The following is a 21,769-nucleotide window of genomic DNA, read 5'->3' as shown; positions in this document are numbered from 1 at the left end:
CCCAGACAGACTCTTTTGTCTGTGTATTATAATAATATGGCAAATTGCGTGATCGGGACCATCTTTGTTCCCACATTACAATAAAATTTAGAGCAAAACATGGGGTCTTAAATAAAAAGTACAATAAAATAAAATGGTAAAATATAAAATAGCAAAATAAACGAGCAAATCAAATCAAATCAAATCAAAATATAAAATAGCAAAATAAACGAGCAAATCAAGTCAAAATATAAAATAAAATCTAAAGCAAAACAGTCGCACATTCCTTTTACACATTATGAAATCCGAAACATGTTTGCTTGGTGATGGAGGCTCCAGTAGTCTCCTTCCGCCAATATACATGCGTAAGAGAATTGTATTCAGAGCTGCACGTAACTCACAAAATTTAAAGGAGGCCACGGCCGCATCATTGGGAGTCTCAGCGTCCGCAGCACCAGGAGCGACTGGTCCTCCTGTTTTGCAAGAAAAAATAATTTCAGGGTCATGTCTGCCGCGCCCAGTTGGCCTTTCCAATTTGGGGAATACTTGCTTTTTAAACTCTGTACTTCAATGCCTGATGCATGTTCCAGAATTTTTTGAAATTATTAATTCCTGCTCGTGTGCTTGTGAGGACCACAAAAAGAAGACCCTGTGGTGCATTTCCTGCGAAATGCATCGCCTAGTTCAGAGGGCAATTCTCTACTCTTCCTCCCAATCAAAAATGAGAATATCACCGTCTGGTATAGTTGGAAATATTCAAAAGATTTCCAAAATATTCCGGTATGGTCGTCAAGAGGATGCCCATGAATTTCTGTGTGTATTTCTTGATGCTCTGGAGAAAAAGTTTTCTTCACTAAAATCCCTTACAGCGGGCACCTTTACTTCAAGGATTGCTTGCAAAAGTTGCGGGGCAACCTCCGACTCGAAGGAACCATTTGGCAACATCATATCGCTTCAAGTGTCTTCGACCATTGAACAATCCCTTCAAAGGTTTACTCGCTCTGAGAGATTAGATGAATTTTATAAATGCGGCACATGTTCGTCGTTGGGCACATCGACACGTAAATTGTCAATCTCCGAGCTGCCTTCGCTGCTTATGTTTCACATGAAGCGATTTGCCCCCGGATTTTCGGCCGGGAAAATAACGAAACACATCCAATTCCCAGAAATATTAGATATCTCGCCATTCGCCATTGACTCGAAAGGGCACAAATACACCCTTGCAGGTGTTATTGTGCACTCGGGGTATTCCACGTCATCGGGACATTACCATGCATGCGTCCGAAACCAAGGTCTATGGTACGAAGTTGATGATGAAGATGTCAGGCTTTTAAAAAACACAACAGTACTTTCGCAACAGGCCTATATTCTATTTTATATTCCTCAGTCAGTTTCTCCGGTTTCGCCAAAATCGGCACATACCGACGCCATCCTTAAGGAGGAGGAGGAGGAGGTTTCAGTTCTTTCAAAAGCAACTGCAACCATAAATGCACATACAGCGTCCAGGAACCAATATGATACGTCATCTACTGTAGCAAAATCGATTCCGGGTGCTGTTGCACCAGTGCCCATGCCGCAAACGATTCCCATTTCAATTTCTTCCAACTCCAAGAAATCTGTAATTGATAATATCAAAGACCTCACTTCCCAATCCACTTTGAAGAGGTCTTTTGATTATTTTTCCAAACGAGACACTGATCTCAGATCACGCCCAGTGTTAGATCACAATGACACTCCTCTGGATATCCATGATGCCGAATATGATGCGGGTCGGCTTCCAAAGAAGGGAAAAAAGAAAAGACAACTAGATAACTCTTTTGGTACAAATGTCTGCAAGGCATCATCTGGAGTGATCCGCCAAAAGCCGTCAGTTCAATTGAAAAGACATGCTCATAAATTAAGACAATCCAACAACACTTGGTGTACCAGTGCAATTATTTCAAAATAAAGTAATATTTATTTTCTAACCCTAACCCTAACCCAAGTATCAATTAATCCTCTGACATTGGAGCCTGACCCTGTTCTCGCATGCTATATCGGCTTTTCGACCGGCTTTTTTCTCCAGAATTATGAAATTCTCTCACGTCAGATATTCTTATCGCCATAAATATTGTCCCATTCAAATGCTGGATATAAGAAGCTAAATTACGTTGTATTCAAGAAGCATATCGATCATTTATTCACTTTTCAGCAAAAACCCGACGGCAAAAAACCGCTTGTATCAGGAATAATAGAACTGGTTGCAAAAATCTTCATTTTGCATATATTTTGCACCATTTGCGGCGAGAAACTCACATGCATTTGCGCCCAAGGGAATATCCTTATCTTAAGTGTTCGTTGGTGATCCCCAAGTTTGTATGCCTACCTTTTACACTGAACACACTGACCATGATGGCAGATGTGTATGCCTACTTTTACTTTTAGAGATCCAAATATCGCCTCGGAAAGGAGAAGCTGGGGCCATGAAACACAAATTAATTCTTAACTTTAAATCAGTAATTCAGCAAGCACTTTAAAATCGGTAATCGAACAGGCAGTTTAAATTTAAATTTCAATCAAACAAGCCATTCAATTGTCGGCGAATTTGGATTCCAATTGGGCCAAATGAATTTTGTGGATGAAATGCGAGAATGTAGAATCGCTAGTGCCGGTGAAAACCAAAGCGCGCGCTGCCATCAACTGGTCAAACATCGGGTACAACAAATCGATAGGAATGGGTCGAGCTGCATCTCTAGCCTTCAAACAGGCTAAAATTGATTTCCTGGTAGAATCTGTCATCAAAGCCTCAAGAGTGATAATATTTTTAAACCCCTTGGACAGTATAGCACGTTCAGCAGACCTAGAAAATTTTTTCATGTCTGTGGCTACAAAGAGCGATACATTTGAGGATATTAATTTTTTGTCCTGCAAGCCATGTGCAAATATGGAACAAGCGTCTTTTTTCACGCCTCCACGATTAAGGCATGCCTCAAGGGCAGCATAAAGACTGCCATTTCCAAAAAAAATATCCAACGAAGACTTGGCCACTAGCTTGACATAGCGAGAAAATGGAAATTTTCCTCGAAGGTGTATGGAAAAATAGACTCCATTTCCTAGAATGGGATTCGAATTTGACTCTAAAATATCGAAACAGGGAATAGTTGGGTTGGATAGCAGCTTAGAAATGACTTTTTTGTGCGAAAAAACCTCTTGAATTCTTTCTTCCCTATCCAACGCCATATCTATTCGACCTTGTCCAAAAAGCGAGCCTACATGAAGAATCGATGGAGTGTGTTGGTTTTTCAATGCACCATCATCTCTGTATCCGAAAGCTATGGAGATGGGATATTTAATATGGAGGTCCATGCTTTTCCGTATACGCATCCACACCCGAATTTTTGTAACGTTCCCTTCACATGTGCAAGTCAGGTTTCGATTTGTATCGACATCTGAAACCACATACCTAAAAGAAAAATGCTATTTTGCTACTTATAATTATATCGAGTATAGTCCTTCAAGATGTAGGATTTGAGATTCTCTGGTTGTGGAAAACGATCTTTAAAATTGGAGTAAGATATTGCCATTACGTCTTTAAAATCAGCAAGTTGTGGAAAAAACTCGGAAACTTCCAATAGCGTCCAGAAATTGTGGCTCAAATTGGAACTGAACTGTCTAAAGGCATCGGATAGAGTTGAGTTTAAACGGTCAAAAGGTTTCCATGGATAAGTAACCCTTTCGCCCAAAAAAAAGGGCGGCAGAATTAAAGTTCTGTTCAACAGACGTGCCATTAGCAATGCATTGCTGAGTTCATTAATTTGATTGGAAAATCCGGAATGTGGCAAATATTTTAAAAAATGAATGGAGGAATCATTCATGCGTGATAATGCAAATCGGGACTCGGGAACCTTGCTCGCTGGAGCAGGGAAAACATGTAGAAAAAGTGTTGCCAACAAGAGAAATATCCGGTTCATAAGAAATTATTAAAGACGCCATTATTGTGCATAAATCATCACCAAATGAAAACAATACCAAAAAGGAAAAGATAAAATATTATCCCGCTTTCGAACCCTCCTTTGCAGCGTAGACCCCGACGGCTTATAGCCATAGCAGGTAATATAATGGAATGAAGATCGCATTCCAATCCCGTAAGAAAGACAATCATTGATACATTGCCATAAACCCTCGATTGAGGTACATCCGATCAGCTTTGGGAGTAGCCGCCAAAACGAAAAGTTTTCAATTTAAACTGCAATTGGAACGACACACACCATGAAGCATCTTATGGGGGGGGGTTTATTTCCACATACATGAGGATTCTATTGTGCGTTCCGTGGTTTAAATGAAACGGTCAGAAAGGAACTTTTCTATAGCCTCGTTGAGCCATGGATTCTGGTAAAAGGCGGGATTCCGATAGTCGTAATTCTGCACGCGGACATTTTCAGAAAAAATATGCTATTGCGAAAATGGCGATGACGATGATGAGTCCCTTACCTCATTGTTGTCTGTATGTCGCCTCATGTATTCTTCCAAAAATGCGACTGGATTTTCCTTGAATGCGGCAAGATATTCTCTCCTCCTGGCCAGCCGACATGTAGTGTAATACAAATCAATGAGCTATCATATGATTATTCCAAAACACTACTTGTGAATCGAGAATTTCGATTTCCTTAATCGCAGGCGCCAAGAGAGCTCCATAATTTGATTTTGCAGCGGCAGAAGTCCTCGGATCAGGCACTTCAAACGAAAACTGTAGTTTAGTACATCCCGAGTTTCCGCTGAGAAACAGAAAAAGTAAATTCATACCTCAGGGCATGGATCATAAGAATGGGGGAGGGTATGTCCACCATGATGGTGCTGAGAAACTCTGGAAGATTTATGGGGTCACAATATGGCACGCCAAATACCTACTCAGTTAGAGGACAAAAGCAAGTCAACATCGGAAAAGACTAAAAATAGCTTTGATCATCAAAAGAGGGGTATCCAAATAAACATGCTACCTTTTCAAGATGCTCGTCAAACTTGATCACATTCGGCATGTCTGGGCTTGGAAACAAGCCCTTCATCTACAGAGACGGTCATAAACATCATCATTGATACATTGATATATCGCCATAGGGCCAATAAGACTGCAGGCCTTGTGCTTTCTGCCGGATGTGCCGTAGACGCAGAGATCGACAAAATTTGATAAAGCTCCTTGGGAATTAGATACCGCTCTGTAGCCCAATCAGGCACAATATAGACACGAACATCTGACGGAGGTGGTGAGACTTTCTTGATTTCAAACCCATCTAGGTCTGATTTGGAAAGTGGTGTTTTCTGCCATTCGATAAGACATGAATTCTGGGAAGGCTCCCCAACCTCAACGAGGATCGACTTTATCACCTCAGAGAATTTGATGTTCTTAAAATTGGGGTTTCCTGCAGGAGGTTGTACTTGATGTGCTTCTATCCTAAGGGTCCACGCCCTTTTGGGCGCTTGCAATTGTGAGGAATTTTCTAAATCTGCCGTTGCTGGCTCGGTACATATGAAATGCGAGACAGAAATATGAAAGGGAAGTATCAGCTGAAATTAGAATCGACGCTTACTTTGCTCGGCTTGAATCTCATTTCCTGGCTACGCATTTCTAAAGACGAGATTTTTGCGTCAATTTTCTTCTCTGCCAACAAGAGCGATTGATAAACAGATGCTTCGGAGGCGAACGAAGATATGCTTGGCGGAAGAGAAAGTTTTTGCGACAGCGGATAACCGCATGTGGTGCTGCGCACTTGTGGGGGGAATCCTTCTGAAAAGTATCTGGGCTCTGATCTTTTCCTCCTAATAAAACAACCCGAAAATTGTACATAGCCGGCGACTCTAGCGCTGGGTCGTGATGATTGGGACTCATAATTTACAATTTAATTGAAAATTAATGTGGCAGTATTGGGCCCATTAATTGTTGCAAATTATCTGAAATTCCAACTTTCCTTGTGTTGCGTGCACTTGGCAGTTCGGAAATATATAAGCCACTTAGCACATCAGGGCTTTTACTTTTGTACAAGAAATGTTGATAATTTTGTCAGAAGCAGACTGCCACTCCCTCTGTTCTTTGGATCCTGTCCAGCGGAAGATGATATTAGACCAACTGCAGCACCAGATATCTCAGGCAATCCCCTCCTATGATGGGTTTATCCTTCAGCGGCAAGATCTTTTTGCTTTTCTTGCGATGCTTCTTGCTGATGGCGTCGAAGTAAATAGAAAGGTACCCTTATCCCGGCCTTTTTACATTAATAGAGCGCTTTGGATTTGATATTCTTATTGTTTTCAATCTTTTCCAATTCCTTTGGTGCTGATTGTGACGCTATCAATTCTTTTTGCTACGTTCTGATGCCAATCCTCTCCACAATGGTACTTTTCGAGGACGATTATATTAGATCATCTCTTGTGAACATCTATGTCAAGCTTGCCGAGTTTCCATTGCGATCGGCAGCCCTGCTATTCATGCTTTATCGAGACCTTTCAGAGCTTGCTGTTGACCGGACCATCCCGACGAAAATTCGGCTTTCAATTATTTTTTCGCTTGGAAATATCCTGAACATGCTGCTCGAGGTGAATGCGGATCGCTTTGTTTCCACGGTGTCCCAATCCTTTTCAAAGCAAGCTTTAGACACATCACTTTCGCAAGAAACAGTGCTAGATGATACCTTGGTTTTTGATGACTTTTTAGAGCCTTCGGAAGAATCTTTTTTTGAGCAAAAGGCCTCTTCGCTTTCGATTTCTGCATCTGGCTCCGGTAGAGCAAACCATATTAGTCCGAAAAAGAAAAACTATTCTGCTGGAATGACAGGGATTTTCCTCCTCCTCTTGGAGGATCAGGAGGTAGAGGTTCGAAAAGCAACTCTTCATGTCCTCTTTTCCTTGTTTGGAATATCTACCATGGAATCAATTGATCTTATGCTCCTATCAACTACGAGCGACTTACTTTGTGACGAGTCTCCACTGATAGTTCAACTCATTCTAGATACATTGAAGGAGAAGAGAAATGTGGTACCGCTTCCCTTTCAAACTATTGCCTCCGTTTCGATACTGTTGCATGCCATTGGTCTCGCGCCAAATGCCCGGCTAATTTGCCATGACTTGCTAAGAAGATGGCGAGTGCAAGATACCGCCAGCCTTGACTCTGTGGTTACTAATCTTTTATTTTGTATTGAGAAAAAAATCGATCCCATGATTTTTATCCTGGAAACAGCTTGCCATATTGGCGATTTGAATTTCGGAATCATCAAGGAAACACCGGTCTGGACGCGGCTTTTGCAAGTGAACCCATCGTACCTCGCTGTTGAGCCATCTGTTCTTGACCCTTACTGTAAGAAATAATTTCTCAATATGAATAGACCATTTGGTTGCCCTTTTGGTTTTGAGAGCGTTTTTTTGCTCTCCCGTGTCGTTTGAACGCCTCCCTGAATTTTTGTGTCGCCATTTTCTATTTTTTAACTTGCAATATCCTTCATTAATTTCTAATGAAATTTTGCAAGAGAGAATCGAAAAACGGCCTGGTGAAAACAATGCGCTGATCTCGCAGTTCCGCCCCTCTCTGCTTGTGTTAAGACGTGTTTTGCATAGGAGCAAAAGTTGTAAAATTTAATAAACTGCTAACCCTTCAATTTTATAATTTTTTAGAGCATGGTTTTCTTTTTCCCAAGACTGCCTTCGTTATCGGCGGGATGCATCATATCTTCGAGCCAAGCAATGCTTCGGCATCGCTCTTGCAATTTTTATAGCTCTGCAAAGAAAAAAGATCCATATGACGTTCTTGGCATTCCAAAAAGCGCATCTGCTGCTGCCATTAAAAAGGCATACTTGGGTTTGGTTAAGCAATTTCACCCGGACACAAACAAAGATCCCGCAGCGAAAGAGAAATTCGTTGAAGTACAGACGGCCTATGACATTCTTTCTGATGACCAAAAAAGAGCCTCTTTTGATGCAAATGGCTATCAAGAGAACGAGGACTCGCAGCATCCTGATCCGGCCGATATTTTCAAGTCTTTTTTTGGGGCTGGACGTTCTAGCCGTCCTGGTTCAGGAAGCGCTTTCGATCCATTTGCCGATCTTTTTGGAACCCATGCCTTTCGCGGGACATCCCGAGGCGGAAAGAGAATTTCAGAGGACATCCAAATGAGAATTACTCTTACATTTCTGGAAGCGGCGCTTGGTTGCGTCAAGCCGATTACTCTCTCACGGTGGGAGCAATGTGGAACATGCTCTGGATCGGGGATAACTCCGGGAACAACTATGGCTACATGCAAAGGATGCGGAGGGCGTGGAGCGAAGGTCTTTTCTCGCGGAGGAATGGTGATCGAGGTTCCATGCGATACATGTGATGGTACCGGATCACACAATCCAAATCCATGCAAAAAGTGTTCGGGAGACGGCATCCATCGCAGTGCCTCCCCAACCCCAATAGAGGTGCGAATTCCGGCCGGCGTTGACTCTTCCACCCAGCTTGTGATGGAGGGCATGGGAAACTCCATGGGAACAGGCTCACGAGCCGGAAATCTTTTATTGCAATTTAAGGTAGGCCTTGGCCGTCATAATGGACTTTGTATTTAGGTCCAAGAAAGCCCCATTTTCAGGAGAGATGGGAATGACATTTACCAGTCGACAAAGGTCCCGCTGATGACGTCGCTCCTTGGGGGGAGCATTAGAATTCCATCGCTCAGCGGAGAAGTTGATCTTCTCATTTCACCTTGCTCCATTCAGCCTGGAGATGTAAAACGGCTGAAGGGGAAGGGAATATTTAATGAGAGCATGCGCAAACAAGGCGATATGTTTGTGACTCTTGGTGTTGAGCTGCCGGCCACGCTTAGTGCACACCAGAAATCGATTTTGCGAGATTGGGATGGCTCTGCGCCGTCTTCCGCATCGACTGCCCAGCCTTGCGGCTCATCGCCTAGCTCTGCAGCTTCAAAGCTGAAGGACTGGATACGCGAAAAAGTAGCCACCTCTGAAAAGGTGGAAGGGGAGAAGCACCATTGATTGACAACAACCCAACTCTATTTAAATGGCAAATAAAAAGTAAATTAACGTCGCCAATTTTGGAAGGCTTTGGCGGCCAATTTAACAACCCGAGATTTTCTGCAATTTATTGTGATCGTGTGGGATGCCCAATTTTGTCCAAAACTCCCGAGAGAGCCTGAAAAGCCTTTCTGATGATCTGTGGAAAAAAACAGAGAAATTGGTAGCGTACTTATTTTGACCAGTAGCCCAGCGAAGTATTTGTGCTTACATTTGGATCCTTTCTCAAGCTCTGCATTGTTGAGAGCAATGGAAACATCACCACCATCAATAAGGAGATCGAGCGCATGGGATATTCTATCGGGTGTCGCTTGGTAGATGACTTTTATGCCCGCTCACTTTTGCCTCCCTGTCGGTCGTTCAAGGACTGCATTGAGGTGATAACCAAGGTTGCTTGCAAAACATATTTTGGATGCTTCGCCTCCTCTTCAGAGTGGAACGAGAGCGAAAATTGCTGCAACATTAGTGTTGAAGAAAACCCGTGGATCGCCTACATGCTTCCAAGCCTCAACGATGGACTGCCTACGCAAAATGCGGCCCCAGACACCTCTCTGCTGAGCTTTGAAGAATTTGTCAGCCATGGGCTTCACAAGAAAATTTCATTGTCCCTCATTTGGGTCGGATTATTGAGGGGGATTTTCGAAGTGGTACCAATTAATTTGTCGATTTTTCCCTCCTAGTTGCAAATGAAGGTGCAGATCTCCATCTTGAAGGGCGATTGTCTTGAATCGCTGGCTTTGCTTCCAGGAGGCAGTCCGGTTATTCATCTTACCCTGGAGCAGTAGTTAAGATAATAAAATTTTATTAAGTACATCCATCCATCGCTGCTGCTAGAGCCCGGGGTCATTATTTCTAGAAAAAAAATCTTTTTCCATGGTGTTGCTTCCATCTTCAGAGGGAAGAAATTTTGAAACGAAATAGTTCATAAGTCCCTCTAAGCATGGGCGCCAGCCTGTCCTCTCGGCTACTCTGAGAAGATGCTGCGTGGCCTTAAGTAGGCGCTTGATATCTTCCTGTGGAAGCATGTCTTTTTTGAGTTGAGCGTCTGGATTATATGCAGATAGTATGGCTACAAAAAAAAGAAGCCCAAAAAGTAGAGGAATAAAAACTCGCTTCGCATTCATGGTGGCAGGTGGTCAGGTGAAAGATTTCAGGGAAGATGTAAAATAAAAAGCGAAACCTCTGCTGATTGGCGAACGTTTAGGCGAGTTGCAACTCACGATGTGAAACTAAAATTAATTGAATTTAAAGTGGAATTAAAGTCCTGGCAAGAATTTAAATTGGAACTAAAGTCCAGGGAAGAATTTAAATTGGAACTAAAGTCCAGGGAAGAATTTAAATTTATGCAATGTCATCCTCATCTGCAGAATCCATTCTCTCAAGATCACTCTCATTGGGCAGGAAGAAACCAGTTACAAGGGCGGCCATGATGGCAAAAACGGATTCAAATTCATACAAATCCGTAAAAAGCCTTATTCGAGCCATTCGAAACTGCAAGACCGCTGCCGAAGAGCGGGATTTGATTTCAAGAGAGGCGGCTGAAATTCGCATGGCATTGCAAAACACCTCTATCTCTCGCGGGAAGGAAAAGAAGAGATATCGGGCTTTGGCAAAGTTGCTTTGCATTCAATTGCTGACCGCGGCACATGGGGGTATTTCAGTTGCCTTTGGGCAATTGGATGCGTTGAAGCTTATGGCATCGCCCAATTTTGCCGACAAGCGGCTTGGCCATTTGGGCATATCTTTGCTATTGGATAGTTCTCAAGAAACGCTAGTGCTAGCAACAAACTCCTTCAAGAGCGACTTGAGCGGGGGAATGCCTTCCCTCCCCACTTTGTCCTCAAATGGATGTTCGATGTATGTGACTGGGCTTGCCCTAACTTCATTGGCGTCTCTGCTTACAAGTGGCATGGCACAAGAGCTTTCCACAGAGCTTCTGCGGCTTCTCAACGTCCCCAATGCATACATTCTGAAAAAGGTACCGATTTTTCTCCATTTCGTTTTTTTCGATTGAAACGCGGGCTTCTTGGGATCCTTTTTCCCAATGTTGCTTGTTGAAATTCCTTTCAATTCATGTGCTTGAATTACGAGTTTGTTTTCCATTTCAGCCCCTTTAAAATCATGATGCTTATCATTTAGGCGGTTCTCGCGGTTCTTAAAATGATCCGCACCCTTTCAGATGCATCGCTGCGGCAAGATGGACTTTACGAAATGATACTCGAACGTACCAGGCCTCTTCTTTCTGACCGAAATCATGGTGTTCTGCTTTCCTCTTGTGCACTGATTTCAGAATTGGCACTTCGGTCTGTGGGGACCCCTATTTTCTTAGAGCTAAAAAAATTGGCCCCCCTTCTAGTTAGGGTTTTGAGCTCGTTGTTGTTCTCCTCCTCTTTTCCAGAATACGATGTAGGCGGTACGACGGATCCGTTTCTCCAGGTTTTTTGAAGCATTTACAATTTAGGTTTCCATACTTCGAGTATTGAGGATATTGGGCAGATCTACGCCCGATTTGACCGAATGTCTTTTGCATATTCTTTCGGGGGCGGGAAAAGTTTTCGGGGCCGCCCTAGCGGTAAGATATGAGTGCATTCAGACCGTTCTCGCTCTGAATGGAGATTCAAATCTAACAGAGCGGGCATTAGAGGCTCTTGGAGTGTCCTTTTTAAGGGCGTGTGACGATTCAAACTCCAATAACAGCAGTAACAACAACGGGAGGTATGTTGCCCTCAACTTGCTGCTAAAGTCATTTTCGATGAACAAAATCCCAAAGAGCTCACTCAATGCAATATTATCGTCCATTCAGGCATGTCTCACCGATTCGGATTTTGGAATCGTTGCAAAAGCCATCGACGTTATTTTTGGGATATTTTTAGATCCTCACGAGTACCCGGAAAATATCCCCAAACTGCTCGAAGTTTTATTGGATGTGTTGAGTAATAACAACTATTTTTTCACCGGGTCTGGAAGCCTCAACGTCCACGTTCAGAATGGCCACCTTCTTTTGCCCTCTTCCTTTCTTACTCTTCCGGAACGGCTTATCATGGCCATTGAGAAATATTCGTTGGAGATTGGGTCTAAGCTTTTTGTAGACATGCTCCTTAAGATTCTGGAGTCCATTCCACTTCGTGAAGAATGCTATGATGATGCTCCTCAAAAGGCCATATCTATCCTTTCGCGTCACTTGGCAGCAGATGCAAGCATTCAAAGATATGCCGTACATCGTGCAGCTGCGTCTCTTTCAAAGGTCAATGATGGGGCTTCGGTTGGAAAAGCTTTTTGCTGACATTTTTAGGTTATCATTGCCTTGGTTTATATCATTGGAGAGTATGGCCATCTTCTTGCTCCAGGGCCGTTTTTCCATGAGGGCCATTTGTTGGATGGCAATATTCCAACTCCCGATCAAGTGTTGTCGCTTCTTGGGGCCATGGTATCCGGCAAAGAGGTGAGCATTTTGCGTTGTTAATTTCAGCTTTCCCTGCCACTTGCTCAATATGTCTTTATTGCGATTGGGAAGCTTTCTGCTCGATCCGGTACCAATGATGGGGGGTTTGACGTGGACACTTGTAAAAACAACAGCCAAGATTTTCTAAGCCAGATTTACCGCTACTTGAATGCAAAACCCGCAACTGACGATTCAGATTTGAGGCAGCTGGCCCGGAACATTTTCGCAATTATCAAGCAATTTAGCGCCTCGCAAAGAGAAGAAATCTTTGACATGATCCCTTTGCGGCAAATCGAAATAAAAAGCGAGGCCAGAATCTCTCTTCCCGTTCTGGAGGGCGCCAGCTCCTCAATCCAAGTAAGCAGTGTAAATTTTTATCGACCCCAAGAACCTATTTGCACAGTTGAAATTTGAGCCAATGAAATCGATCACCTCATCGCTATCATCTGCCGACTTTACAGATTCCAGCAGAGGACTCTCTCCTGTCCTCCGCAACAAAGGGCTTTCGCCTGTCCTCAGCAACAAAAGTCATTCTCCTGTCGTTAGCAACAAAGGCCTTTCTCCTGTCCTTAGCGACAGAGGGCTTTCGCCTGTCCTCAGCGACAGAGGACTTTCTCCCATTCCAGCTTCTCCTGGTAGAAAGAATTCCCCATCCTTGAGAGACTCAAGTAGGAGTCGATCCATAGCATCTGGGCCTTCTAGTCCAATTTCCTCGACACATGCTCCCTCCTATATTTCTATTGACAGAGATACCGTATTTTCACATTCAAGTCAATCTCCAGACTACTCGGAATCCCCAAAATCATTTGTAAAGGAAGCTCGATTGATGGGATCCCTGGGGGAATGGCTGATTTATGAAAAAGAGGGGCTCCTTTTATATATCACTCAATTCGGCGGAACACCAAGCATGGCAGCGTGCAGGATTTCTGTTGAAACCTCAACCACATCGACGGCAATTTATGAAGCAATATCTATTGAGGTGGCCTCGCTGAAGGTAGCAACTTTGTTTTTCATGGTAGGGCATTAATCTTATCCTTGAGAAGCCCTCCTGCTCAAAGATATCCGGAAATGAACGCATGTTTCAAGTAATTAGATTTAAAGACCCTCTCAAGTCTACCGGGGCGCTTCGGTTGCGATTACGAGTAAGCTTTAACGTGGTATCGCATGAACATGATCAAAAGGCCCTCTTTGTCGAGGATATTATTGACTTTCATTCGCCCCTTTGATATTAAATTTTGTATTTTTAAATCATTTTGTTGTCCATACAACATGTGGAACCCCGACGGACCGAATAAATACAACCCAAAGTGCGTTTAAAATTTAAAACAGGTGACAATTTATTCTTCGCCAACTTTGGGAGCCAAGTAATAACGGAGGTATCCATGCTGACCAATTTTGAATTCAATCGAAACAGGCTGTTCTTCGCAAATTCCAATAATAACGCGGTCAGAAAGAGGGCATGCCTTGGAGATGATGGAAAGAAACTTTAACGAAAGCGTTGTAAATGCGTTTTTTGATACAGAAAGATTGACGGCCTCTTTATCCTTGTCAACGGTGTCTCTGGGTTTAAGAGAAATCGAGCCGGATCCGATTTCGCCTTTGGCCTCAAACTTTATATGCTCCGAGCTGACTGAAATATTTACTAGAGGGCGGGGGCATTACGTGTGTGTCAAACATACCTGATTCGCTCAGCGAATAAAGGTCTCTAACAATTCTCTGGAACTCGTTCGAATTCATCCCAATCATGGCATCGTAGGGTTGCTCTGGAATGCCCAAATGCTCGGTATCCAACGCCATCAGTTTGAGGTCATATTCACACGTACGGTCTTCGTCTATACAAATAAAAGCATGCGCAATGATTACTTGGAGATTCGAACATCAGGCTTAATGAGTCGCCAGAGTCTTTGGCCCTGAGCGTGATGGAGTCAGATGCATTGGCGCTTTTCAGGATCTTGGTAAGCGACGACAAGTTGATGCCAAGCGGGATATTGCGATCGCATCTGAAGCTTTCAAACTCGTCAGCACGCATAAGCAACGTGGCCAGGGCCACATGGGTAGAATCCATAGCTTGAAGCGTGATTCCAGAGGGATTGCAGTCAAAGTTTGCCTCGTTTACGAGGTCCTTAATGGCCTCAACAATCCTTTTGAAGACTTGAGAATCAGATAACTTTGCCTCCAACATGCACCTGGAAAATTGATAAAAATTGCAATATGCAAAGCTGCTCAATTCAAATTAGGGTTGTTATTTTGTAATTTTGTGCGTTGAATTTATTTTTTGACAAATAGCCGAAAAGCTCCACTTGCAATGGAAACGGCCTTTTTTATTGACAAACAGGGCGATCCCTCAAAAGCATCTTTGCATTCAAAAAAATGCTTGAGAATCGAGGAAATTTGCCGTGCTCAATCATCTACACCTGCTCTCATCCATGCTAGATCTGCATCTAACAAGCCTAAGAAGCAAAAAAATTCCAAGGACTTGGGGAAGCCCATCAAGGTTGCACCGATCAAACCCACAATTACAGATATTTGGAACTGTGTCACTAAACCTACATCTAGCTCCGATACTGTATTTAAAGCCCCACTGGTCCAAAGAACGATCCCTGAAGCCTTGCACCCTGGCGCTTCATATAATCCCTCAAAAAAACATCATAAAGAGGCATTGGCAATGGCTCTTATTAGAGAAGTTGGAAGAAAATCAAATAAGGAGCTTTTTTCACACGCCAAAAACACCCGGATTTGCTTGCCCATCACTCCAGCAGCAGATCTGCAAATGCCTTCATCTGGTGCTGGCCAGAGTGCAGACAATGAGCCTCTAATTGAGTGTCAAAATCCCACAGATAGCTCTTCACCATCCGTATCTAGACAAAGCCAGCGTATTTCACAATCAAAAAAGGCTGCACGCCGACGAGAACGAGAGTGCATCCAAAATGCAATCAGGAAGAAAGAACTTAAAAAGTTGAATTTCCAAATCGACAACATCGAAAAGCTATCTTCTCAAATCTTGCTCAAACCAAAATCTAAGCGAGAACCCAAAAAATTCGGAAAGGACGTTAAAAAGTTCGAAAAGCCGATTTTCCCAGTTTTCCTGAACTCGGAAATCCCCTCTTCATTGAGAGCTATCGAATGCTCAGCCACGGCACCATTTGTTGACCAGTTCAAGAAATTACAACAAAACCGTCTTGTTGAGGTTAGAGTGCCTTCGCTCAAAAAGCGAAAGTATTCGTTGCGAAAATACGAAAAAAGGTCGTATAAAAACTTTGAACAGGCCGCTGCTGTTAAATCACTGGCTGTTGGCAGCCAACCCTAACCCTTTAAATTAAAATTTTCATCGCAAACTTATTTCTGCAAGACTTTATGCTTGCTTATGGCAATTATGATTTGATTCTTGTTATTGACCAGAGGGAAGCGTGCTTACAGAGAGGCGCATTGCTTACGCTGCAAACCACTCTAGCTGCCCATAATATTGCATATTCAATGCGAACGCTTCCCATTGGAGATTTTTTGTGGCTATGTAGGGAGAAAGGTGAACATGTGGGATTAATAGTTAGCGGTAGAAAATCCAGTTGAAATTGTACTTGACTATTTGGTTGAGAGAAAGCGAGAAAACGATTTATACTCCAGTATTATTGATGGGCGATACGACGAGCAAAAGGTTTTTCAGTTGGCACCAATTTTATTTAGGCAAGAATTCACAATTCTGGGATAGGCAAAGTCATATATGTGATTGAAAATCTCTCGCTTTCGTTGAAGGCAACACCATCTGCCCGTATCCATACCCAAAAATCGCTTTATTCGATTTTGTCAAGCACAATGATCCATGACAAGTTCCTGATCCAAAGGACCTCTTCCTTTGAGGAGACCGTCTTGTTTTTGATTGCAATGACTCGGTGGATTAAAGGATCTCTGCATCAAAAGTCAATCAAAATCAAGCCAGAACCATCCGCTTTTCCAGAATTGTCAGGAAATCCCGGGGGATTGCCTGTTTCTGTGCACTCTGGAAATGTAGTCGAAGGTGTTTCGCTGTTCCAGATCTTTTCCAAAAAACATGGAAGGAGAAGCGGCCTGACCCTGGGGGATATCTATTGCTCCCAGTTGTGTTGTATCCATTCCATTTCGCCAGAAAAGGCAAAGGCAATAGCCAGGAAATATCCCACCCTTCAAAGGTACGATCGATTCTAACCAAAGTCTATGGCTTGCGTTTGATGAGGCAAGGTGTGTGTGTGAAGCAGAGGCAGAATTTCTTTTGGCCAATGTGAGCCTTCCCAATGGACGCCGACTGGGCGAAAAGAGCTCCAGTCTTGTGTATTCTTCGGTGTACAGATCTTGATTTATTATTAAACTCCACTTTTAAAGGAAGAGTCCACACCACCAATGCAAGCAGATGTTGTCCACAGTAGGCATATCACGATAGAGGGTTCAGATAGGTATATACAAAGCGTACATATTTATCTTCGTTATCATTACTTATATGGACTAGATAGTTCGGAATATAAATAAGTTATTCGCTGCCGCAGAGGCAATAGAGTTTCCCTTTGGGTTCCATACACTAGTGACCACCTTTTTGGAAAAAGAAAATGCCTTCTCTGGCGGAGAAGCAGCTTGAGCCGCTTTTTTCTGCTCAAAAATGCTTTTATCCGAAAAAATCGAAGACACCAAATTGCCCTCCAAGTCAAAAATGAAGTTCATGTTGTTGTAGGCACCGGTATGAATATATCTGGGGCAGGGTTAATGCGAGAAAACAAGGAAAACACAATAAATGGAAAATATGCAAAAGCAGCATCAAATGTACACAAACCTGGATGTGCCATCAAAGCCGCACTCAAACTTGTCCTCAAAGATGGCCTCAGTTGCATACCAGTCCAGGAGTTTGTTCTGCACCTGTTTTCGAGTTGAGACATCTGGTGGTATCGGAATGTCAACCACCGGCCTGTTTAGCTTGTGTGTGTCCCAAAGTTGAAGGGAATGGAAGTCTCTGGCAAGCACATATCTTCCACAAGGAGAAAATTTGGCGTCTGAAATGGTAGAAAAAAGGTCCCCGAAAAGAATTGGCTGATTTCGGTCCACATTCAATGGGTCATGTCGGTCCTCGTCATGTTTCCACTTGTTTAACGTCACTAAAGTAAACGTTGGGTAAAATAACCTCCAGAACTCTCACACAGAGAGGACACCCTTGTGTCGCAAATTCGGATAATACCCCGAGAGGTTGCATATAGAAATTGATATGTATATTGTGGATGAAATATGGCCGTTGTGATCACCTGCTGGATATCGTCCATCGGTTGTGGTCTCAAATCAACCATGGAAATAAATGCTTTTGGATTTTCCAACTGCCAAAGAGTGATCTTCAGGTCATCTGCGGACAGAAATGTGAGACCATCAATGTTTGGAGATATCGAGTTGATATGGAACAAGTGCGACCCTTTATAAGAGTTTTGATGAACGGGAACAAATCTGTCTGCCGCAGTACATGAAGAAGAAGAAGAGGCAGTCGACCGCGCAGAGCGTCTGTTGGAAATTTTCCAGAGCTTTATTATTGTGTCTACAATAAACCACAACACAAAAAGGTACCATTTGTCGTCAGCAGAAATAAATCCCTACTCGTTGACTGCTTGCACCATTTAATCCGATTAATCTGTTCGTCGATTTCGACACTTCTCAAATAATCAAATTCTGGCTCATGGGATTGGAACTCTGCAAAAAACGCATACCCTGTGGGGGTGTCCTTGAAAATTACAGCACGACCTCCGCGATCACCGGTAGCCAAATATGCCCCGGTCTCGTCAAACTCAAGGGCAGAAATAATGTCAGCTAAAGGGTAATTGTGATCCAAATTAAACCATTGACGATGGACTCGGATCTTTCGCCAAAGCATTGCGAAAATTTCCATGAAAGAGAAGATGCACCTTCATTATTTGTCGATGTTGAAGAGCAAGAAAATAGCCCATTGTCTTTTCCGGAATGGGCCGCTGGCTTCCTTTGCATAAAAATCATCAGGTCGTGTTGTCCTCTGTTTTATCTGCTCTATCTGGTTGCCAAGTTGTAAATTTAAATATAAAGTTGTAAAATTTAAGTCGACTGTAATTTTAATTAACCTTAATTGGTCATGCCATGGAATTGGTTCAGCAATTCCTATCGCTCCTGCAACATTGGTCCAGCAGAGGACCACTCACACGTCGCCCAAAATTATAGGATCATTAAGCTAATTTTGTGATCAAAAGCATCCAAACTAGCAATGACGACCCAAGAACGCAATATGCTGCTGCTCAAGCCCATGTTATTCAACAGCTGGTCGCCAACGCCATCTTCGTCCCCTCCGTTTTCGATAAAGCGGTTAGCGCCATTGGCCGTTCGAATGGATTCCCCTGAAGAGGCTGTAGATGCACTTTTATTTCTTTCCGGGATTACACACTCTTCAAAAGAAATACCAAGCAACAATCCCATGGTTGATTCATTGCTTTCCCAAATTATAACGAACCAAAATGCGGCGTACAAAGAAAGCAAGAAACAATGCAGGGTGCATATATGCCGGGCAAAGGGTTGCGACAAAATCTTCCCCTCCATCTCTAGACTTGCACGGCATGAAAAGATACACCTGAACAAATCCAGACGATAGCGAGAATAAAATTTTATTTACAGTGAGCCGATCAGTTGAAACGTGGAAACGTTTAATGGCGGTCCAAATTCGAAGACCATGGTGAGGTGGAGGCCAGTTGTACCACAATTTATTGGCAAGTTTCACTTTCCATAAAAAGCTTCCAAATTTGAATTTAAAAGCGTGATACCAAAGTCATCGTAATTGCACTCGCAAAATGAATCGCATCGATAAGTGAAATCAAAGGTCGATCATCAAATTTGGATTTTTATTTTACCAACATGACATCGGTGGCATCTAACGTTCCGACGACGGCTTCGCCTACTTCTTATCCAAGCTGGAAGATTCTCGAAACCTTAAGTAAGGGCAAACTTTTTATGCCTCAACTCTTCCATGAGGATCCCTCACGTTCTAGCAAATATGCGGTTTCTCTCCAGCTACCAGGGGCCAATGAGTTGTATGTGGATTACTCCAAAAACATGATCACAGATGAAATCAAGTCTGCACTTATCTCTCTATTAAAGGAAGCCAAGATTGAGTCTGCCCGTGACGCCATGTTTGCCGGTGCACCTATAAATTCCACTGAGGGCCGTTCCGTCCTTCATGTGGCGTTAAGAGCACTCTCAAGAGAGTCACCCTCCTTTTTCGCCGAGGTCAGCGGATCCAAAGTTGATCTTGGACCAATGATCTCTGCAGAGCTAAAAAAAATGAAGGCCATTTCTGATGCTGTTAATGCAGGTACATGGTTGGGACATACTGGACGGCCAATCACCTCCATTGTTAATATCGGAATTGGAGGATCTGATCTTGGGCCAAAAATGGTAAGCGGCGCTTTGGCTCACTTGATCAACCCAAAACTCAGTATCTACTATGTCTCAAATGTTGATGGAGCTGACATGGAAGCAGCGTTAGCAAAGTGCGATCCGGAAACCACGCTTTTCATTATTGTTTCAAAGACTTTTACCACGGCCGAAACGATGCTAAATGCGCAGACCGCTCGCTCCTGGTTCCTTTCATCGTGCAACGGAAACCAAAGTGCAATTGGACACCATTTTGTGGCAGTATCGACAAACGAACCAGCTGTAAAAGCATTCGGCATCCAAGTGGACGACTTGCACATCTTTAAATTTTGGGATTGGGTTGGTGGCCGTTACTCTCTTTGGTCCGCAGTTGGCTTGTCAATTTCAATTGCCATAGGCTATCAAAATTTTGAGCGTCTATTGGCCGGTGCCCGAGCTATGGACAAGCACTTTTTAGAGGCTCCATTGGAAGAAAACATTCCAATCCTTATGGCGGCTCTTGGAATCTGGTACAACAACTTTATGAATCTGAATTCGCTTGCCATTTTGCCTTATGAGCAAAACTTGGGCCTGTTCCCAAAATACCTCCAGCAAGCAGACATGGAGTCCAATGGAAAAAGCGCTTGCAAAATGGTGTCCACAGGAGAAGATGTGTATGTAAATTGGAAGACCGGGCCTGTCGTGTGGGGTGAGCCCGGAACCAATGGCCAGCATGCCTTTTATCAACTCTTGCATCAGGGCACAAATATTATCTCTTGTGATCTGATTGGTGGAATCTTTGCGCCTCGTCATCCTTCTGTTCATTTGGAATCCCATGACCGCCACCGCCAGGTTTTGGTTGCTAACATGCTGGCCCAAGCCGAGGCGATGATGATGGGAAACTGCTATGATGCTGAGAATAACTTTTCACCCGTGTCTTTGCCGTCTTCGCAGAATCCTCATAAGGCTTTCAAGGGAAACCGTCCAACCACCGTCTTCCTTTATGACGAACTAACCCCCGAGGTGCTTGGCTGTCTGATTGCAGCCTATGAGCACAAGATTTTTGTCCAGGGCCATGTATGGAATATCAATTCTTATGATCAAATGGGTGTTGAATTAGGAAAGACCCTTGCCACCGCCATTGATGCCGAATTAGTAAAAGGCACGGTCGGCCCACATGCTGATTCCTCCACTTGCGCTTTGATGGCTCATGTTTTAAAGAGAAGAGCTCAAAGTAACTGAAACCGCTTATTAAGGAATAAAAATTTCAGGGCTAAATTTGGAACACAGTTCTCCTTTGATGCCAACTTCAGAAGCCTTAAAGCGTCATATTGGCTTTGAACGAACTTGCCAGGGAATTAATGCCAGCAATAGTAAAATTTGATATGATGGACAGTGTGGCGTTATTAAGCAGCAAATATCTTATTTGAACATGCGTATAATCAGGTGGGAAAGAACATGAAGGGCCCGTCGCCAAAGATCTAGTTGACACCAATGTAACAGGTGAAGAGTTTGAGCAGAGGTTGGCAACCCATTCTTGGGCCATTTCAATTTTTGAACATAGCGAGAGCGAGGGTTTGATTCCTTTTTGGGAGATGCTGCAATGGCATGATGCAGAAGGCAGTAGGACACAAGTGGAACAAACTTGAGCAAGGAAGGTAAATAAACCAAAAAGTGATAGGGATCCAAATGGTGGGTATGCACTTTGAGAATGGAAAAGGATTTTACGAGAAAATTTGAAATCTCATCAAAACAAAGCAAAACCCATCTTTTCGTGACTAAATTTGGCTTGCAAGCTTTGGTGCATAAATTATGCAGCTCAGATGGCAAAGTAAAATATGCGTACAAAGCGATAAACACAAAAGAAAGGGAGAAGATTTCCGGCTTTCGACCTTGCAATACAAAGGAGTCGGTGTATATCAGATCCAAAAGAGACTTTATCATCGG

General features: G+C 43.2%; 16 protein-coding genes across 16 annotated transcripts; 9 read left to right on the top strand and 7 right to left on the bottom strand.

Annotated features, from left to right (window-relative positions):
* Positions 1-277: 277 nt before the first annotated feature.
* On the top strand, positions 278-1,927 carry DI09_82p160 (ubiquitin carboxyl-terminal hydrolase; the record flags this gene model as incomplete). The annotated part of the gene is made up of 1 exon (XM_013381170.1): positions 278-1,927. The coding sequence occupies one exon, from the start codon at positions 278-280 to the stop codon at positions 1,925-1,927; it is 1,650 nt and encodes a 549-aa protein (XP_013236624.1).
* Positions 1,928-2,547: 620 nt separating this feature from the next.
* Positions 2,548-3,324, bottom strand: DI09_82p150 (uncharacterized protein; the record flags this gene model as incomplete). Its single annotated transcript, XM_013381169.1, has 1 exon — positions 2,548-3,324. One exon carries the CDS (start codon positions 3,322-3,324, stop codon positions 2,548-2,550), a length of 777 nt encoding a protein of 258 aa, XP_013236623.1.
* A 119-nt stretch (positions 3,325-3,443) lies between these two features.
* On the bottom strand, positions 3,444-3,929 carry DI09_82p140 (uncharacterized protein; the record flags this gene model as incomplete). The annotated part of the gene is made up of 1 exon (XM_013381168.1): positions 3,444-3,929. One exon carries the CDS (start codon positions 3,927-3,929, stop codon positions 3,444-3,446), a length of 486 nt encoding a protein of 161 aa, XP_013236622.1.
* A 635-nt stretch (positions 3,930-4,564) lies between these two features.
* Positions 4,565-4,895, bottom strand: DI09_82p130 (uncharacterized protein; the record flags this gene model as incomplete). The annotated part of the gene is made up of 3 exons (XM_013381167.1): positions 4,565-4,705; positions 4,762-4,822; positions 4,867-4,895. The coding sequence occupies 3 exons, from the start codon at positions 4,893-4,895 to the stop codon at positions 4,565-4,567; spliced, it is 231 nt and encodes a 76-aa protein (XP_013236621.1).
* A 76-nt stretch (positions 4,896-4,971) lies between these two features.
* Positions 4,972-5,842, bottom strand: DI09_82p120 (uncharacterized protein; the record flags this gene model as incomplete). The annotated part of the gene is made up of 2 exons (XM_013381166.1): positions 4,972-5,520; positions 5,705-5,842. 2 exons carry the CDS (start codon positions 5,840-5,842, stop codon positions 4,972-4,974), a joined length of 687 nt encoding a protein of 228 aa, XP_013236620.1.
* A 156-nt stretch (positions 5,843-5,998) lies between these two features.
* Positions 5,999-7,311, top strand: DI09_82p110 (uncharacterized protein; the record flags this gene model as incomplete). Its single annotated transcript, XM_013381165.1, has 2 exons — positions 5,999-6,184; positions 6,229-7,311. 2 exons carry the CDS (start codon positions 5,999-6,001, stop codon positions 7,309-7,311), a joined length of 1,269 nt encoding a protein of 422 aa, XP_013236619.1.
* Positions 7,312-7,683: 372 nt separating this feature from the next.
* On the top strand, positions 7,684-8,544 carry DI09_82p100 (uncharacterized protein; the record flags this gene model as incomplete). The annotated part of the gene is made up of 1 exon (XM_013381164.1): positions 7,684-8,544. One exon carries the CDS (start codon positions 7,684-7,686, stop codon positions 8,542-8,544), a length of 861 nt encoding a protein of 286 aa, XP_013236618.1.
* Positions 8,545-9,839: 1,295 nt separating this feature from the next.
* On the bottom strand, positions 9,840-10,133 carry DI09_82p90 (uncharacterized protein; the record flags this gene model as incomplete). The annotated part of the gene is made up of 1 exon (XM_013381179.1): positions 9,840-10,133. One exon carries the CDS (start codon positions 10,131-10,133, stop codon positions 9,840-9,842), a length of 294 nt encoding a protein of 97 aa, XP_013236633.1.
* A 224-nt stretch (positions 10,134-10,357) lies between these two features.
* On the top strand, positions 10,358-11,454 carry DI09_82p80 (subunit gamma-1 of AP-1 complex; the record flags this gene model as incomplete). The annotated part of the gene is made up of 2 exons (XM_013381178.1): positions 10,358-10,987; positions 11,149-11,454. The coding sequence occupies 2 exons, from the start codon at positions 10,358-10,360 to the stop codon at positions 11,452-11,454; spliced, it is 936 nt and encodes a 311-aa protein (XP_013236632.1).
* Positions 11,455-12,049: 595 nt separating this feature from the next.
* DI09_82p70 (uncharacterized protein) lies at positions 12,050-12,472 on the top strand (the record flags this gene model as incomplete). The annotated part of the gene is made up of 2 exons (XM_013381177.1): positions 12,050-12,271; positions 12,302-12,472. The coding sequence occupies 2 exons, from the start codon at positions 12,050-12,052 to the stop codon at positions 12,470-12,472; spliced, it is 393 nt and encodes a 130-aa protein (XP_013236631.1).
* A 1,316-nt stretch (positions 12,473-13,788) lies between these two features.
* On the bottom strand, positions 13,789-14,633 carry DI09_82p60 (proliferating cell nuclear antigen; the record flags this gene model as incomplete). Its single annotated transcript, XM_013381176.1, has 3 exons — positions 13,789-14,081; positions 14,131-14,277; positions 14,315-14,633. 3 exons carry the CDS (start codon positions 14,631-14,633, stop codon positions 13,789-13,791), a joined length of 759 nt encoding a protein of 252 aa, XP_013236630.1.
* Positions 14,634-14,662: 29 nt separating this feature from the next.
* Positions 14,663-15,758, top strand: DI09_82p50 (Nop53 60S ribosomal biogenesis protein; the record flags this gene model as incomplete). Its single annotated transcript, XM_013381175.1, has 2 exons — positions 14,663-14,700; positions 14,738-15,758. The coding sequence occupies 2 exons, from the start codon at positions 14,663-14,665 to the stop codon at positions 15,756-15,758; spliced, it is 1,059 nt and encodes a 352-aa protein (XP_013236629.1).
* Positions 15,759-16,261: 503 nt separating this feature from the next.
* DI09_82p40 (uncharacterized protein) lies at positions 16,262-16,778 on the top strand (the record flags this gene model as incomplete). Its single annotated transcript, XM_013381174.1, has 2 exons — positions 16,262-16,614; positions 16,664-16,778. The coding sequence occupies 2 exons, from the start codon at positions 16,262-16,264 to the stop codon at positions 16,776-16,778; spliced, it is 468 nt and encodes a 155-aa protein (XP_013236628.1).
* A 146-nt stretch (positions 16,779-16,924) lies between these two features.
* DI09_82p30 (regulatory subunit B of protein phosphatase PP2A) lies at positions 16,925-18,323 on the bottom strand (the record flags this gene model as incomplete). Its single annotated transcript, XM_013381173.1, has 4 exons — positions 16,925-17,165; positions 17,247-17,565; positions 17,646-17,990; positions 18,050-18,323. The coding sequence occupies 4 exons, from the start codon at positions 18,321-18,323 to the stop codon at positions 16,925-16,927; spliced, it is 1,179 nt and encodes a 392-aa protein (XP_013236627.1).
* An 86-nt stretch (positions 18,324-18,409) lies between these two features.
* Positions 18,410-18,654, top strand: DI09_82p20 (uncharacterized protein; the record flags this gene model as incomplete). The annotated part of the gene is made up of 2 exons (XM_013381172.1): positions 18,410-18,490; positions 18,523-18,654. The coding sequence occupies 2 exons, from the start codon at positions 18,410-18,412 to the stop codon at positions 18,652-18,654; spliced, it is 213 nt and encodes a 70-aa protein (XP_013236626.1).
* Positions 18,655-19,324: 670 nt separating this feature from the next.
* On the top strand, positions 19,325-21,064 carry DI09_82p10 (glucose-6-phosphate isomerase; the record flags this gene model as incomplete). Its single annotated transcript, XM_013381171.1, has 1 exon — positions 19,325-21,064. The coding sequence occupies one exon, from the start codon at positions 19,325-19,327 to the stop codon at positions 21,062-21,064; it is 1,740 nt and encodes a 579-aa protein (XP_013236625.1).
* Between the last annotated feature and the right edge of the window lie 705 nt (positions 21,065-21,769).

The sequence above is a fragment of the Mitosporidium daphniae genome, assembly GCF_000760515.2.
Source record: "Mitosporidium daphniae strain UGP3 chromosome Unknown contig-82, whole genome shotgun sequence".
Lineage (NCBI taxonomy): Eukaryota > Fungi > Microsporidia > Mitosporidium > Mitosporidium daphniae.
This window is presented reverse-complemented; position numbering and strand designations above follow the sequence as displayed.